The sequence below is a fragment of the Hylobates moloch genome, unplaced genomic scaffold, assembly GCF_009828535.3.
Source record: "Hylobates moloch isolate HMO894 unplaced genomic scaffold, HMol_V3 SCAFFOLD_1, whole genome shotgun sequence".
Taxonomy (NCBI): Eukaryota; Metazoa; Chordata; class Mammalia; order Primates; family Hylobatidae; genus Hylobates; species Hylobates moloch.
The window spans coordinates 152,434,530-152,453,149 of record NW_026652276.1 but is presented as its reverse complement, the minus strand read 5'-3'; the positions used below and the strand labels follow the sequence as shown (position 1 = coordinate 152,453,149).

Sequence of the window (18,620 nt, the reverse complement as noted above, 5' to 3'; positions counted from 1 at the left end):
GGCTGGAGTGCAGTGGCACGATCTTGGCTCACTGCAAGCTCCGCCTCCTGGGTTCACGCCATTCTCCTGCCTCAGCCTCTCCAAGTAGCTGGGACCCCGGTAATTTTTTTTTTTTTTTTTGTTTTTTAGTAGTGTGGTTTCACCTGGTCTCGTCTCTGAATTATCATCCCCCCGCCTCCAAATCATTAATAATGCCAAAAGATCTGTTCAAAAAAGGTTTTATCCAAAAAAGTTAATCAAGACAAGCAACAGATACTGCAAAGCATTATATACAGCACCATAGTCCAGGGGCCAAAGAAATCAGTAGGGGCTGGGCAATAGAGGAATTCCATATATTAATGAATGTGAGATTAAGTATAGAGTGAAGAAATTAACACACAATTCTAATTTCTGTTAGGCAGAATACTCCCCTACCCTGATGCCACAGCCTTTCACGTTTCCTAAACCCTAGTAACCTCTGATCTCCATCTGCCTCATCAAAACGTCACCACCCTTTGCTCTTCTTCCAATTAGTCACGTTGGCTGAATTTATTTCACTCTGGTACTTTAGGACCTTGACAGACAAATCGATTACAAGGCCAATTCCCAGGATTTCTTTAGGGTGTGTTCAGGGGTGCAGATGTTCTTTGGAATGACCTTTCTACTAAATTAGACTTCTGAAGGAGAAAGCTACCTGCCAGAGGCTTTCCCTGAGAGCATTAAGTTGGGCAAAATCTGACTAAACTTTAATTACTAAATGAAGGTGTGTACGTTAGAGTTCCTGGCCAGAGTTGACTCTAGGTAGTGATGTGATTTTCTTGGGATGTTTTTCTAAATATTCTTTTATGCTAAAGCACATGGCTTGATATAGTCATCTAGTGAGAACCTGTGGTGTGGTGAGATGATAACTTGGTCTCTGGTCTTCATCATTTGAACTAGTTTTGGTTTTGTCTTGTCCCTTCCTTGAGCATTTTGTGTGTGTTTAATCTTATTTGATAAACGAACCACTGTGAAAGACCAAGTTGGAGAAAACAGAACACCCCCAAAAGGATTTATTTTTTTTTAGAAAATCATGGCTCACTATGGTAGTATACAATATTGTTTTCACACATGTACACTTAAAACCAAATTTCTAAAACTTGTTTTTCTTAAAAAATAGTTGTTGTAACATTAAACCATAACCTAATCAGTGTGTTCACTATGCTTCCACACTAGCCAGTCTTCTCACACTTCTTCTGGTTTCAAGTCTCAAGGCCTGACATAGACAGAAGGGCTTGGAGATTTTTTTTCTTTACAATTCGGTCTTCAGCAACTTGAGAGCTTTCTTCATGTTGTCAAGCACTAATGGGGGATAAAAGCAGGAGAGTCAAGACACCATCATACGTTATATCGATATAATAAACCCCAAACTTGGATGCTTAATTCATTATTTAATGGGATGCTTTTTTTTTTTGAGACAAGGTCTCACTTTCACTCAGGCTGGCATGCAGTGGTGCAATCTCTGCTCAGTGCAACCTCTGCCTCCTGGGTTCAAGTGATTCTTCAGCCTTAGCCTCCTGAGTAGCTGAGATTAGAGGTGTGCTCTACCACGCCCAGCTAATTTTTGTATTTTTGGGAGAGATGGGGTTTTGGTATATTGGCCAGGCTGGTCTCGAACTCCTGAGCTCAAGTGATCCACACACCTCGGCCTCCCAAAGTGCTGGGAGTACAGGCGTGAGCCACTGTGCCCAGCCTGATAGGATGCTTTTTAATCATGAGGTGAATAGTTGGTAATCTTATTGTAATTTTAAAAAATTATATGAAATGGCTTTTGTGACAATCTAGTTTTCTAGTGTATTCATTCCTTCCCAGATCCTTCATCTCCAACCCTCACTTCCAAAAGAATCCTTTTATAAGCTCTATCAGCAGAAGATAATTTTGGCTCATTTAGAAGTAAATTTAAATCATGTTTAAAAGAAATGTCTATCAGTAGGTGTGTGCAGCTACTGTAAGTTGTTTTAGACGTAGGGGAAATATAAATAATAGCAAACGAAGTGCTTTATGCATATGAATTCTTTAATCCTCATACAAACACGATTAGAACTTTATATATACATAATGAAACAGGCAGAGAGAGGCTGAGTAGCTTGCTCAAAGTCACACAGCTAACAAGTAATGGAGCTACTGTTCCAGAGCCCAAACTCTGGGTCACTGTTTCTTCAACAGCAATTCATCAAAATGAGGTATGTGATCTACTAAAAATAAGATGCCCACTCGATAGGCATTGAACAGCTGCTTATTCACTCTTCCTACAAATCTTTATTAACTGCCTGTTCTACAAGGGATTGTGATATTACTTGTGTAGGACACCTGCCTTTTAAGAGCTTAGTCTTATTAAAATGTATGGTATTATCTCAAGAATGGCTGACACTACTTGGAATGTGCTTCCCCTGGTTCAGCACACACTGGAAACATTGCTAATGGACCATGATGATCTCTCCTGCTTCCTAGACACGGCCTCACTTCTCTTCCCAACATGACGTTCTAAGTCAGCACTGACCAACAGAAATTTCTGTGATGACGGAAATGTTCAGTGTCTGGGCATTGAGCACTTGGCATGTGGCCAGTGTGACTGAAGGAATGAATTTCTAACTTTAACTTAAGTAGCAACATGTGGCAAATGGTTAACATATTGGACAGTGCAGTTCTAGGCAGCCACTACTAATTGATCAGTGTTGGTTCCTAGGATAAAACCCACTTTTCTTCCCAGAGGACTAATCAGATGTCACAGCTAGCTACAGCCTTGCATTGAGGTACCTCATCTGCCTTAAGTCAGTCTCTCTCTCTCTCTCTCTGTCTCTTCCATTGATGGCAACCATAGGGAAGGTGATTTTCTTGGCAATCATTTGGATCATCTTTCAAACTGATCTTTAAATTGAACCTGAATTTAATTTTAAGCTGGACTGCACATTCTTTCACTTTTATTATTTAAAAAATTAAGACATGCAGATTATTATAATTATTACACTCAGTTCTGTGATAGAAGGAGTGTGTGCTAGTGTACCTAACAGAAAACCTGAAAATCAGGTAATGTGGTCATAGAATCCTCCTAGAGAAAAAGATACCTAATCTAAATAATTCAACTTCAATTGAGATTAAAAACAAACAAACCTGAGACGGAAAGAGAGTGTGATTTGCCTGGGGATGCCAGGCTAGTTAGGGTCAAACTGAGTCTGCGGTGTCCCTAAGCCTAGCTCTCTCTCACCTCACCATGCAGCCTCTAGTCCCATCACTACAGCAATAGAGGTGTTCAACTCTTGGGCAACATCCAAATTGAAGGTAACACTTACACAGAGCTGTATCTGCAGGTTCGTAAGCATAGAGACGATTTGAATATCTGCCAGTGATATCGGCTCTAACTGTCAGAGATGGGTCTGCAAAGATAAATGAAACAAAAGGGAATGGAATGGTTGGTTTTCAAATAACCTGTATTTATTGCCCCGGGGAGCTGAAGTTCATGTATTCATGTCCCGTGAAGGAATGGAGTGTGTCTGCACTCACAGGAGCTCTGATCCATCCACTCTACTACCCAGCCCCTGGCAGTTAGTAGCAAATGCAGGGCTGGAAACATCAACAGCTGTGCAGTGCTATTTGTGGAAAAGGTTATGAATCCTTCTGTCCTATCTACAGCAACCTGAAAACAGAATAATATATATTTAGGGGTGACATGGTGTTTAGTTTTTTGGTGAAAACATTAACATTCTCTACTGCAAAATTATTTTAAATTCATGAAATGATTTACATGTTTCTAGATCATTGGAAACCCACATCCAATGCTAGTTTTCAAAACGAGTTTTTTTTTTAATTAATAGAGGAATGCAAGTCCTTAAGAACAGCAAAGTTCAAATAAGCATATATTACCTTCACTATATTTTACTTTATTGTTAATTAACTGCATTTTTAAAAGTAGAGATTGGTCTTCTCTTATGTATACTTATATCCCTCTAAATTTAAATCCATCTTGCCATGTTTTATATTTAACTTGAAGTGATCTAATTAATGAGAAAAAGGGGTATTTTAAAATTAAGGTGCATCCAAAAGGGAAGCGTGAGGATACAGAGAGATCTGGAAACCTTGCCTTGAGAGACGTAATCAAAAGAACCTAGGACACGTGCCCTGAAAACGAGACAAGGAGGACATGTGAGAACCATCTGCATGTTTGCAAAGTCTGTCGCTGGTACTGGAGTGGGCAATCTGTCATTTCAGAATGTTGGACTAAGGCCAGACACATAAATTACAAGAAGCAGATGTACATTTATTCGCCAGATTTAAGACCAACTATACTTCTGTTTGGTGCAGAGGATACAAAGACACGGTCTAATCTTTGTAAGAAATTAACCTAAGAAGGGCCTTTTAAATACCCAACTAGCAGCTCACCTGGCTGCACATTGGAATCACCTGGAGAGCTGTAAGCACTATGGATGCCTGCGTCCCACCCCCAGAGATTCTGATTTAATTGGTTTGAGGTGTGGCCTGGGCAACTTGAGCTTTAAAATCCTCCAGGTGATTCAAACATGTAGTCAGGGTGGCTGCTACGGAGCTAGAAGAGCAAGCTGCCTTGGAGCTGGTTCTTAGGACTGAAGGAATTGAATGTGGGTTAAAATGCTCTTCCACAGGGATGCCGTAAAAAGAATTCCTGTACAAGGTATGACTAGGCAATCTAAATTCCCTTTCAATGTTAAGATTCCAAATGTTCTAAATTCTGACAAAACTAAACCTATAAAATTAGTGCTTTACTTCAGCCTTCCTCCTTTTTTTCTATCTCTTGTTTTTCTTTTCCCTGCTTTGTACATTCAATGTAAACTTTACTGAATTACACAGGTGAATCATACGATTAGCATGAATTCTTGTGATGGATTTCATTATGGATTGTCCTTAAATCAGTATGACTTTGAACAAAGCCAAACTCAGTACATTCATTCAATAATTCGACACATATTGATGGAGAGCCTACTGCAGGGTCCTGTTGGGAATATCATGGTGAGCAGAAATAGGTACAGTCCCTGCCACAGGGGCTTATAGTCCAATGTGGGAAATATTTATTACATCACCACCCCCAAAATGCAAAATTATACCTGAGGAAAGTATGACTAAAAAGAGAGACATGGTACCACAAGAGCACATAGTAGGGATTTGACTGGGTCAATGAATGATGATGATTGGGGAGTTAATGATGTGAAAGTGGGGGACAGAGAAGGAAGTGGGAAAAGCACATGAAAAGTACCAGTGGCAGGAAGGAGCATGTGGCTCCTTTCATTTCTTTTTCCCACCTCATATTCCTTTTTTTTTTTTTTATTTTTTGTTTGAGACAGAGTCTCACTCTGTTGCCCAGGCTGGAGTGCAGTGGTGCCATCTTGGCTCACTGCAACCTCCGCCTCTCGGGTTCAAGCAATTCTTGTGCCTCAGCCTCCCAGGTAGCTGGGATTACAGGCTCCTGCAACCATGCCTGGCCAATTTTTTTGTATTTTTAGTAGACATGGGGTTTCACCATGTTGACCAGGCTGGCTTGGAACTCCTGACCTCAAGTGATCTGCCGGCCTTGGCCTCCCAAAGTGCTAGGATTACAGGCGTGAGCCACCCAGCCTTATTCCTAACTTTCTTAAAAATAATGATTAAAAACGTCAGAAAAACCTAACAAAGTGAAAATTTGCTAGATTAAAAAATGAATATTTGCAGGCCTCTTGTATTCAGGAAATTTATCAATATGTTTAAATAGTGAATAGGGTGCTTTGTTCTCAGAAGTATTATAGCAGAAGATGAAAAGTTAACAATTAGCACGTGAGAAAAAGTGTTGTGCGGAAATAGGTAAAAGCTCACATTTTCTAAAGAAAATATGTTGCGGAACTTAAAGGAATGTCATACTCTTTGCTAGAGCTTAGTGATGACATTGGCCATGGCAAAGTGGCAAGGGACAGTGGGGAGGAGAGAAGGAAGATGGCAGCACTAGTATGAGTTTCCGAGTTCTCTCACTGTCACTTCCACTTACCAACAAACATAATCCTGGGGACATACTGGCCATCAGGAGAAAGGTGTTTGTCAGTTGTTTCATACTAAGAAAAAGAAAAGCATCTTTTAGTTTACTTTTACTTTTCAGTCATTTTCAAACTTGTTAATACAAGAATCTGTCCATTTCTGGCCAGGCATCTTAAGATATCATAAGGCACCTCTCTTCCACAAAGAGTTTATTATATAGATGAGGAGACAGGTTACAAGCATGAAATAATAAATAAGATAGAGCAGAACATGAGATAAAGTGCTGAGTGGATGTGATAAAGAGCAAAAAGATTAAGGGAGAATTTGGAAGGAGTTACTGTGTTTGGGGAAGACATCTTGGATGAAATAAGATCTAATCTTTGTAAGAAAATAACCTAAGAAGGGCCTTTTAAATACCCAACCAGCAGCTCACCTGGCTGCACATTGGAATCACCTGGAGAGCTGTAAGCAGTATGGATGCCTGCGTCCCACCCCCAGAGATTCTGATTTAATTGGTTTGAGGTGTGGCCTGGGCAACTTGAGCGTTAAAATCCTCCAGGTGATTCAAACATGTAGTCAAGGTGGCTGCTACGGAGCTAGAAGAGCAAGCTGCCTTGGAGCTGGTTCTTAGGACTGAAGGAATTGAATGTGGGTTAAAATGCCCTTCCGCAGGGATGCTGTAAAAAGAATTCCTGTACAAGGTATGACCAGACAATCTATAAATTCCCTTTTAAGGAAAAAAGCTATTAAGGAAAAAAGCACTTGTCATTTCTGGAGAAATTACAGAGACAAATATGGGATTTTCTTGAGTATTCATTTATCCATTTATCAATTTTTATTTAGAACTGTATTTAGCAAGGCACAGTGCTTATCTTTAATGAAGGCACACTCTATTGAGAGATACAGGTAGGAAAATGAATATTGAGGATTCAGTGGGTGAAATGTTATGGTGTAGCATATGCGGGTTTGGTGATTGCCTTGAGCAAGACATTTAGCCCAGAATGCAGATTCCACCCGACTAGGACTTTCTGAAGTGGATAAGGAGGAATCTTTCAAAATGAACAGGAGTCAGTTACGTGGAAAAGATACTTCATGCAGGGGGAAGAGTGTGGAGAGGACAGGCGGAGCATTTTTTCCTATGGCCAAGTGCTGGGGAAGGACTGAGTTGGGATGCACGAGGGCAGTGGCGAGAGAAGGTGCTAGAGCTGCTTCAGGGGCCAGCTTAGGAATGACTTTGCACACCATGCCGTAGTGTTTTCCTTTGTTCAGAAATAGTTAAGAACCACTGGAGGGATGTTAGAAGAGGCACTGTGACCCCAGTTTGGTCTGTAAAGCAACTACTCTGACAGCCATGTGGGATTAGACAGAGTTTATCTTGTAGACCGGGGGCCATTTAGCAGTATTACAGTAAGCTAGGGAAAGTGAAAGAGGCTTACTAAAATAGTGGTCCTGAGTTTATGGAGAAGTGACTAATAGCAGGAATACTTGGAATTTAGAAGCACAGGGCTTATTGAATGCTGTAGGTGAGTAGGAGAGTCCAATCTAGCACGGTACCACTTTCAATAAAATAGGAAATAGAGAAAGAAGAGCTATTGGAAAAGCGCAAACCAAGATGTTAATGTGCAGTGAGGAACATACTGAGTTTAAGCTGATTATAAGATATCTGGAATATGGTTGGATAGACAAGTTGGAAGTTGTTTCATGTTTGGGTAAGATGTAGGAATTATTAGTGTGTCGGAATTGATTAAAGGCAGTTGTAGATGAAGTTGTTCACTGAATACAAAATATGGAAAGAGAAAAGGGTCAAGTAGAGATTCATCACGTCACTCACATTAAGGAGTAGGAAGAAGAAGAGGAGCCCATGGAAGAGAGGCAAGGAAGAACTACTGGTGCAAAGTGGTCTTTAAGGAAGCCAACCTGTGAAGAGGAAGGGCAGGGGGGCTCAAAAGAACATATGCTTAGGTAGAGTCATTTTTTTGTTGGCTTGCTTTTAGAAGGAAAATGAAATATTTGTATACAGTAAAAAGAACTCGCTGAGACAGAAAGCTTGAGCACCATGAGGGGTGGTGATAGTGAAGTAAGGTGGGAATGCATGAAGCTAAAGCACAAGAGGCATGATTAGAGTTGGAAAGCCAGAGAGCTGTCTCTTCCCGAGAGATGACCAGAATTAAGAATGGGTGTAGAGAAGCCAGGACTATAGAGGGATGGGCACAGCAAGTAACAAAAACCTTCCAGCAACAGAAAAAATTCTAACTACGAGAGAGAATTTTTCAGGCAAACTAAGATGATTAATTACTAAATAAAGACAGACATGCCAAATGGATTATTAATAAAATGAAATATCTTTTTTTTCTCTCCAATCTATGAGACGGGATATTTGGAAGCAATCTCAGTTAATGCGGTATAACTAAGATGTATAGGAAAAATGAATCATCCATTTTAAGTAATGAGCCATAGAGAAATGTTAGTAATGATGAAAAGGAAACTTACAACCAGGTTGAGGAGGACAAACTGCTCTGCCAATTTCTGGATTTCTTTATTTTCAGCAAACACTTTCTTTAAAGCTATAATATAAAGAAAAATCATTAAGCATCCATCTTAGCATTGGTTAAAAAGCTTTGTTCTATTTTAAGTTAAATTGCATTTTATTTGTTTATTGAATTGCATTTTAAATACAATATTCTACTTTGGCCTTTTAGCAAATGATTAGTGAAGTAATATCTATGGCATTGACTACTTCTGCTTTCTATTCACTCATTCATCCATTCATTCATCAATTCATTTTTTCTCCAGCTCATATTTATTGAATGGCTGCCATGTGTTAAGCACTGTGTTATGCACTAGGGATAGTGCAGTGGAAAAAAAAAAAAAAAAGCATATGTTTTTTTTCATAGAGCTCAAATACTTGTGTGGGAGACAAACCATAAACAAAGAAATAAGTAGATGATAATTTCAGGTAGAGAGATGTACTTTGAAGAAAAATAAAGCAAAGCAAAGGGCTTAAAAACTGTGAGTGGTCAGGGCAGATCTTCCTGAGGAGCTAACGTTGAAGTGAGGGAGTGGTCCATTTTGGGGTATGCCACTGTGGGCAGGGGGAACTGCAAAAGCAATAGCTGTGAGGTGGGAATGAGCTCAGATGTGGGAGGAACAGCACGAAGGCCAGGCTGGAGAGAGTGAAGAAAGCAAGAGGAGAGTGGTAGGAAGGGAGAGATAGCCATTGATTGGCCTGATCATGTCAGCCTCATAGGTTGTGATCAGGAATTTGGATTTAATTCTGTGATAAGAAGCCACTTGAGCACGTGAGTGATAGGATCTGATTTATGTCTACCAGCCTCACTCTGGTTTCTGTGTGGACTGGCTGTAGGGTGGCCAGTTAGGTGACTGTTGTGGCAGTCTAGACAAGATCTGATCTGGGGTTGGACCAGGGCAGTAGCATGGAGGCAATAGGAGGTGGTTGGATTTGGGCCCAGTGCAAAATGAAAGGGTAGAGCCCCTTGTTGAAGAATTACTAAGACTTTTAAGACAATGATAGCCAAGTTTAAACCAAGTGTGGGAACCTTCTAAGCTTGGGGCCCTGTGAGATGGCACAGGCTTCATGCCCGTGACGCTGGTGCTGGTTTAAGTATATATTTTGAAGATAAAGCCAGTATTTGCTGGTATATTGAATGTGGACCATAAGAGAAATCAAGAAGTTGAAGATGAATCCTAAAACTAGTTTTTCAAAATATGTACCAATGGTTATCACAAAATGTGGAGATATTTGAAGTCACTTTTAAATGTTTTTACTATATAAAATATTCTTTTTTTAATGCAACTGTGGTTCTAAAGATACAAACATGAGTGATCTGAACCCTGGCCCTAAGGCTAAAAGCCTATAAAGGAAATCATATTTAGAAGAATAAATTACCTTGACTGTGTGGGCACTCATCCAAGTGATGAATAATCATCAAGGGTTTGTTGCTTTAAAAGACAGAGAGATTAGACAAGTTTTAATGAGTAAGATTTCACATATATTTAGATGTCACTAGGTGGTGCTCTTGAGAGCTTTGAGGGAGCTCTCAGTAATCCTAATCTTTACCTTGTCTTGGATTTATATAGAGCTTCTTCATATGTCTGAGTCCAGATGAGTTGGTCACCCCAACCTAGAATGAAATGAATCAGTATATTTGAAGCTTGTATAAATTCAGACCCAAAGCTGTTGAAAAGCAGTGGTAAAGACTGGGTTAATAGACCCGATACTAAAGATGAAGAAAAACCCCTGGAGAAAGCAGAAATAATTATAAACAATGATAAATCTAGAAGGAACACAACCAAAAATAACCTGGCACCAGGTTAGAACCAGGTTTAAGCACCAAGACAGAGGAAATCTTTTCCAATTAAGTAGCAGTTGGAAGCCAACAAGAAGCTGACTCCTACCTCTGGAGAGGGTCTGGGGCAGTTTGGGTCGAGAGTCCTTTGTGTCCTTTTTAGCTCCAGGTTTGACTGTGGTATCTCTGGCCAGAGTGTAGGAGAGGGCCACAAGGAGTAAGAATGCTGACACTGAAATTTTCTCCATGGCAACTCTAGTATGGAAAACCAACCAAAATCAGTAAACAAAATTGAACTAGCAGTCTTCAGGGGCTGCAGGTTGCCCCACAACAGTGGAATATACCAGAAACTGAGGCTCTGCTGAGACTGGACATATGAGATTGGTGTAAACAGCTCTGTTCCATGGGATTTTCCTAAGAATACAGGTGGTCTTTGACTTACAATTGAGTAATGTTCCAATAAACCCATTGTAAACTGAAAATATTGTAAGTCAAAATGCATCCAGAGTAGTCTCTCCTTTCCCAGGGTTTTACTCTCTGCGGTTTCAGCTATCCACGGTCAACTGCATCCAAAATAGGTGAGCACAGTGCAATAAGATATTTTGAGAGAGAGACCAAATTCACCTAACTTTTATTATAAGATACAGTTGTAATTGTTCTGTTTTATTATTAGCTCTTGTTAATCTCTTATTGTGCTTAATTTATAATTTCAAGTTTATCATAGATATGTACGCATAGGAAAAAACATAGCATATGTAGTGTTTGGTACTAATCTGCGGTTTCAGGCATCCACTGAGGGTCATGGACCATAACCCCCACAGATAATGGGGGAACTACTGTAATACACCTAACCTACTGAACACCACAGCTGAACCTACCTTAAATGTGCTCAGAACACTCACATTAGCCTACAGTTGGGAAAAGCCATCCAACACAAAGCCCATTTTATAGTAAAGTGTTGAATATCTCAAGTAATTTTTATGAATACTGTATTGGAAGTAAAAACCAGAATGGTTATATGGATACTTGAAATACAGTTTCTACTGAATGTGTATTGCTTTTGCACCATCATAAAGTCAAAAAATTAAGCAAACTTCTGTAAGCTGGGACTGTTTGTATATAGTATGGATAGCTGTCTGTTGATCCACATAGATACAGACAAAAAGATACAGATCTCTACAGATATAGAGTTATTTATATAGATATATCTATATAGAAATAGATAGAGATATATTTTAAGAAAATAGATGTACATACTCTAGTAGCTAAGGAAATTTACATTTACTTTTTTTAGAGAAAAGGTCTCACTGTGTTGTCCAGGCTGGAGTACAGTGGCACAATCTTGGCTTACTGCAACCTCCACCTCCTGGGTTCAAGTGATCCTCCCTCCTCAGCCTCCCAAGGAGCTGGGGCTACAGGCATGTGCCAGCATACTTGGCTGTGTTTTTGTATTTTTTAATAGAGATGGAGTTTTGTCATGCTGCCCAGGCTGGTCTCAAACTCCTGACCTCAAGTGATCCTCCTGCCTTGGCCTCCCAAAGTGCTGGGATTACAGGAGTGAGCCACCACGCCTAGCCGATATCTTAGTTAAATTACTTTTTCTTTCTGGTATTCCACAGTTGATTCCCAGGAAAAGCTAAAGCCTATGAACAGGAAAGTAAATGGCAAGATAAGTTTTGTGAGTGAGGAGGGAGGGAGGGAGCAAAGTGAGTTGCTCTAGCAAGTCACTAAGGTTGTCCACTGGGCCGTAACATGGAAGGCTGGAGATTTGGGATTCTGATAAAACCAAACACTAAAAGTGCTAAAAAGGAAATATGAAACCACAGCACCTAACTCTAGTAATGGTGAATGGTTTTGAATGAAGTCAAACTCTGCAAGGAATTACTATTGTTAAGCAGGAAGTTTTTCATAATCTAATATCTCGAGTGGAAACCTTTGCTAAGCATTAGCTGATTTTTTTTTTTAAAGTGTTGCTAAGTTACCAGATTGAAATGACGTTTTGTATTTAACTGACCAATTATTAACTAATTCATAGAATGTAAGCACAAAATGTCTTACTCAGAAAAGATGTTAAGCAAAAATCAGGGATATACTTTGTTCATTTTCTATACCTATAAAGATGTGGAAATGCCAATAACTTTTGTCTTCTAGAGTTTTGCAAAAACAACCTAAGTGTACACTGTAAGTCAACAATTCTCAGACCTCTTTGTATAAAGCCTTCTTTTTAATGTTAAAAATACAAGAACTTTTACATGAGAGTAATTATACTTTTGGAATACTGGTTGGTTCAGAAACATATGGCAAATAATTTCTTTGAATCTATCAACAAACATTTGATTTTGTCTTTTATTTATAACAGCATCTATGTATATTCTAAAAAATAGTAAATTGATGGTAAAGCATTTTTATTTACTTAGCCCATTTACAGTTCTTGTTTTACAAGTAGCTATTAGGACCTTGCAATATCTCCAAAGATCACAGGTTGGAACTGTTGATATATTGCTTGTGTTTTATGGCAGGATGACTCAAGAAAGGCTAATATAACTCCTGCTGTACAAACATCCTGCTCTGGGGTGACTTTCTGAGATTCACTCCACTGAGTTTTTGTAATATGAATAGATTCTGCTCTGCAAATTTCCTGCATAAACCACCTCAAAACACAATTCCAACCATGGAAAATATTGATAATTTAGAGACACACAGACACACACACATAGGTACACACACACACACACACACACACACTATGTGAAACCAGCACTTTTTACTCGTCACCGTATCCCTGTCTTCTTGCCTTTAGCAAAGAATGAACTTGCAAGACATTTTAGTGTCCCTGTTTGTAAATGCTTCAGGAAAGCAACCAGCGGTCTCCTCTAACAGCCTATCCCATGAATTTAAAGATTGCAGAGGCAACAAGAATGTCTTTGCACCAAAAAGAGAAAGAAAACTGTTTTCTGATTTGCAATAATATATTCCAAGCAGGCAATCCGAGCTGAGGTGTCGTAGTGGAGAAGCCTATGGGGCTTTGCTTTAGCCCGTGGGAAAGAAAACTTTAGATGGTGACTGAGATGAAAATCCCTGGACCCTGTCCCAGGCTTGAAAAATCCTAGGATTCACCAACTCGTGGAAATTTTGTTTCCCAAAGGAGAAAGCATTTCTCTGAACTAACTCGGGAACGTCACACTGTGCCAGCTCTAGCCAAAGAAAGGCCCCAGTAAGCCTTTGGTGGAAATTCCTTGATTTCCCTTCCGAATCCTACTTCATTGCCCTTGGAAACTTGCAGTTCTCTGTTGCTTGATTGCCTACAACTTTATATAGCAATCAGAGGCCAGAATTCGCTCCAGCAAGTACTCTTCTAAAGCTGCTGTCAGGAGCCTTACCTGGATTTCCTCACCCACCTGCCTTGTGTGAGCCGGCGGCCAGGATGCAGTCCAAGCTTCTGAGTGTGCCAGCACAGCTGAGTCTCTATTTATGCACCAGGGCACACCTCAATCCCACCCACTAGTGCTGCATTTACTTGTTGCTAACTCAGAAACAAACCTTCCTTTCCCCAAGTCATTATCTTCCCTGGGTTAAAAAGTTCCTTGTTTTTAAAAATAACATTGCAAAAGTATGCTTTTCAGTATGCATGTTTTTAACTATTTGTGAAGTGTATTGTTAAGAGGTTTTGAAACAATGGGCAGAGTGCCAAATCCAGGTAGACTTTGAAGACATTTGATTTGCCTGAAGGCTGATTTGTCTTTACGTGATTGGACAGAGTTTGTAGTTTGTAGATTTTTTTTTTCTGCCCCATGGGCAGATTGCCTTTATTTACTTGAAAACACACAAGAGATGATTCACAATTCTGATCCTCACAGTCATATAACCTGCCATACTCCATTATGATAAAAATTATTTTCTACAATTTCCCTACTCCTGTCAAAAAAATGTACCCTAATTTCTACAGGTATGAAAAAAATACAAATCAAGTAACCCATAAAATTTTTCAAAACTGAGGAAGTATTGGCCAAAAAAACCCCCCAAAAAACAAAAAACAGCCTAATATCATGAGCTTGTAATAACTGGCCTTGCCATTGAATGTATGCGGCAACTTCCCTCCACAGAGTTCAAAGGTATTTCGCAGATAATCTCTTATTTAAAGGCAAACTTTCCTGCTACTCAAGCAGGAAGCCATTTACTCCATTTTCTCAGACTTAAAAACTAAGGTCTGCAACTAAGTTTTTTTTCCCACTCAAGATTATTTAATTACTCCCTGAAGATTTTAAAACTGGAATTTAAATTTCTGTCAGAAAATTTTAATCCTGTATTTTGTTCATGAAGTTATGTGCAGTCTTTAAAAGCTCAGAATGAAGAAAATTTTAACAACAGAAAGTTAACGAATGGGATGCAAGCCTTATATAAATGACTTTTTCAAATGAGTTAAGGTCATAATATTTCAAAAACATTTGCAAGTATGTATATTTTTACAATAAATCCTTGAATTCTGTGGGCAAAATCGTGATTCTCCAAATACTGAATATCCTTTCAATTCTAAATGAATTTACAGAAATAATTTCTTCGGGAGTTTGAAAACGATGATTTGAGCAAAATTCTTAAAACTAGCAGGCCCTTATATAGACCCTTGGAATATTCAATTCCAGTCTTTCATTTTACAGATGAATAAATGAAGATTGCAAAAAATTCATAACTTTTTGAAGGTCTCACAACCAGTTTAGGGCAGAGGTGGGACCAAAGTCCTTCAGTCCCTTATCCACTGAAAGTAACAGGTGGATGGGATTTGGAGTCACGAGATTCCCATCTGAATCCTGCATCCTGGTGCGTGCTCATAGGATGATTTGAGATCTCATTTAACATCCCCAAAACTTCAGTTTCTCCATCTATAATATGGGGATAATAGTAACATATGGGACCGTTTTGAATATTAAATGACTTTTCCCTGTATTGCCACATGGTTTTTCGCTCTGTACCTGTCTGTGTCATTTTTTCCTTTTCTTATAAGGACAGCAGTCATACTGTATTTGGGTCCTGCCTAATGACCTACTTTAACTTAATTACCTCTTTAAAGACCCTATTCTGAAGTACTGGGGATTAAGACTTCAACATATGAATTTTTTGGGGGACACAATTCAGCCCATAACATTTGATAAAAATAGCTAATGCATGCTGGCTTAATACCTAGGTGTTGGGTTGATCTGTGCAGCAAACCACCATGGCACACGTTTACTGATGTAACAAACCTGCACATCCTACACACGTACTCCGGAACTTAAAAAAAAGTCTCTGATTTGTTATAGTTAATTATAATGATATAATTATTCTATACTCATGTGCCTAATCTCATGTCAGGAAAAACCCAGAGTTTGTCATAGTGGCTGAGGGATGGCAAGGAGGAGGTAATTATTAGAACATATCCTACACATGCTATTGTGGCTGTGGAATCTTTGGCATATCTGTCTTGGTGTGAGGTAACTAGGGTTCTGTAGATGGTACATATAGTATGCTTTGAGACAAGCAAAGGAGGGGTTTTTGTTTTATGCTATTAAACTTCATCACTTTTAACAGTGATGCCATGTGATCAGTCCTTCAGGTTTGCCTGATACTGTAAAAATATGTTGTTATCAGGTAGATATTTTGGATAATACCTGAGTAGGACTTCCTGAAGTAGGATTTGATAATTCGATATACCGGTCTAACATTATAGTAAGTAAAACTAAGCTTGGTACCAGGGACCCTAACAATGGTTGTAATTAAGTGGATATTATACCTTTGTGTTTTAAATGTTTATGTCATTATAATTTTAGAGGCATTTGTTCAAGCATATTTTATTTTTTTAAATTCAACTTTTAAATTTAGGGGGTACATGTGCAGGTTTGTTACGTGGGTATATTGCGTGATGCTAAGGTTTGGGGTATGATTGATCCCACCACCCAGGTAGTTAGCATAGCACCCAATAGGTAGTTTTTCAGTCCTTTCTCCCTTCTTTCTCTCTACCGTTTTGGGGTCCCCAGTGTCTACGGTTCCCATCTTTGTGCCCATGTGTACCTAATGTTTAGCTACTACTAAGTGAGAACATGTGGTATTTGGTTTTCTATTTCTGCATTAATTTGATTAGGATAATGACCTCCAGCTGCATCCATATTCAAGCATATTTTAAAGTGGATTATATCCTATTTTTGAGTTAAAACAGGAGACTTATAACTGGCAATTATTGTTAATCTAGTATGCATGAGTAGCTGACTCTCGTGTTTCATTTACTCATTCACTTATTTTCTTCACCAAGTATTCATCAACTCTGTTTATGTAGCAAATATTGTGCCAGGCATTAAAAATATGAAAATGAAAAAATAATGGTCAGTTATTGAGGTAGCCAGACACATACATAGATAATTGCAATTCGGACTGATGGGCCATGCTATGGGGAAAACATGTAGCAGTTTACAACACTCTTTCTACTCTAAGGTTACTTACGATCTGATTGAAGAATTGAGATGGAACAACACTAAAAATTAGCCATTCACATGAGAATGGTATGCAACAAGAAACAAGTAAGTGTGATAGACATCAGGTGTGATTATTTTTCAGAGAGTAGAGATTGCTACCTACTAGAGTGCTCAACTTGATGGCAGAAAGCAAGATTTCCAAATGCAGACAGGGATATAGAATTTGCAAAATATATTTGTGGGATATTTAAGGACAAGCCTAGCTGAAGTGAGAGCCATCTAGGTAGCTCATAGACAAGGATTGGAGAGGTGTTTTGGGGCTATTTGCCTGGGCCTTTAATGCCATTCTGAATTTAGACTTTACCCTCAAGAGGAAGAATGTGAGGGTTAAGAGGGCAAGCTGTAGATTCAGATAGGTTCGAGTTTGAATCAAGTTTCCTGACTATTACATACTTTACTAATCCAGGCAACTTACTTAACTTCTCTGTGCTTTAGTCATCTTACTTGTAGGTCTTCCTATCCCCACTTTTTTACTATATAGGATCTGCGGAAGATTACATAAGAAAATACATACAAAGTGCTTAGAATGGTACCTAGCACATAGTAAGCACTCAAAAGTATTAGTTATTAATACAGAATGTATTACTTCTCTGTATTATGATCATTTAGGTCTCAGTCTATGACAGCAGAATCTTTGTTGGATTACCCTTTGATTATAGCCTATCACAATGCTTAAACTTTTAACACATATTCATTGGAAAAATTAATTTGTCATTATAACAATCTCACCAGACTTCATTATTTTCTTTTTAAAAAGTAAAAAGGCTCAGTTGAGTGGACATAATTAGCCTAAAGCCACAAAGTTGACGAACAGAGAGAAGATCTAAAATTTTCCATAGCTGGTGATAATTAATCCAGTATTTCTTTTAGTCCATCAGGCTGCCTTCTGATGTCAGGAAATAATGAGATAAGCCTGTAGATGCATATAATTCCACATTACTGAATTATTATGAGCCTTATGCAGAGGGAAGTACAAATGACTTGTTGTACTCAAAGGGTTTGCCTCAAAGAAGACTTGTCAAAAACATATCTAACTGCTGACCAAGTAGCTGAATAAATTCTCCCTAAACTCTAGCTTAGAGAAATAGATACATAGAAATTTGTGTTTTGACAGAGGAAAACTTGGTTACCATTTGAATTTATTTTAATTTCTGAATTGGGCTTTTGTGCACAGAAATAATGGTTTATAGTTTCTGGAGTTTTAATTGATATTCAGTAATGAAATTGTTAAAAATAGTTTAAACTGTACTTATATATCTAATTCTCTTAAGCTTTCTAAATGCCCAACAGGGCAGATTTGCAAACATAATTAGCAAAACTTTTCTAAGCATTTTAGCAATGCTTATAAATATTATAAATAAAAATTACTGAATAATCAAGTTCTATTAGTTATTTTAATCTTGCTTCACAAATAATTATTTTGTACTTTTAAAATTAAAATCCAAATTCTAAGCACAAGACTCATATTTGCGTTGTTAAAATATAAGCTTCTTTTATATCTTACAAACACTGAAATGACAAACACATAAAGTTTATTGTAATATTTTCAAAACTTAAACATAACATAAAAGTCTTAATACTATAGAGTATTGAGGGTTAGGTTTGAGTAAGCTTACCAGCTTTACTCTTCTTTGTATTCTTTCCTGAGACTAGTGATGGAGGAGCAGATTTACTGCTTGGGTGGACGAAGGTTCCTGGGTCTAAAGTTTGGGACCATGATATGTGTCAAAGGCTGAGAACCAGTCACTGATACGTTAAACTTAATGTCATACAATTAGATGTGTTTCTTGCAGGAAAGTATAGAGCAAAAGGCCCAGCATAC

The 18,620-nt window shown here is 38.5% G+C and overlaps 1 protein-coding gene across 1 annotated transcript; it reads right to left on the bottom strand.

Moving 5' to 3' along the window:
• Positions 1-1,270: 1,270 nt before the first annotated feature.
• Positions 1,271-10,547, bottom strand: AGR2 (anterior gradient 2, protein disulphide isomerase family member). Its single transcript, XM_032760020.2, has 7 exons — positions 10,408-10,547; positions 10,070-10,133; positions 9,899-9,951; positions 8,482-8,555; positions 6,005-6,068; positions 3,309-3,392; positions 1,271-1,320 (listed from the first exon to the last, which is right to left on the bottom strand). Exons 1-7 carry the CDS (start codon positions 10,544-10,546, stop codon positions 1,271-1,273), a joined length of 528 nt encoding a protein of 175 aa, XP_032615911.1. The 5' UTR covers position 10,547.
• Positions 10,548-18,620: the final 8,073 nt, after the last annotated feature.

Excerpts from the sequence above, each read along its gene's own strand:
- AGR2 (XM_032760020.2), bottom strand. The coding sequence starts at position 10,546 with ATGGAGAAAATTTCAGTGTCAGCATTCTTACTCCTTGTGGCCCTCTCC. Across the intron at positions 9,952-10,069 it reads CTATATAAATCCAAGACAAG|CAACAAACCCTTGATGATTA; the intron begins GTAAAGATTAGG and ends TGTCTTTTAAAG. Across the intron at positions 1,321-3,308 it reads ACCTGCAGATACAGCTCTGT|TGCTTGACAACATGAAGAAA; the intron begins GTAAGTGTTACC and ends ATCCCCCATTAG.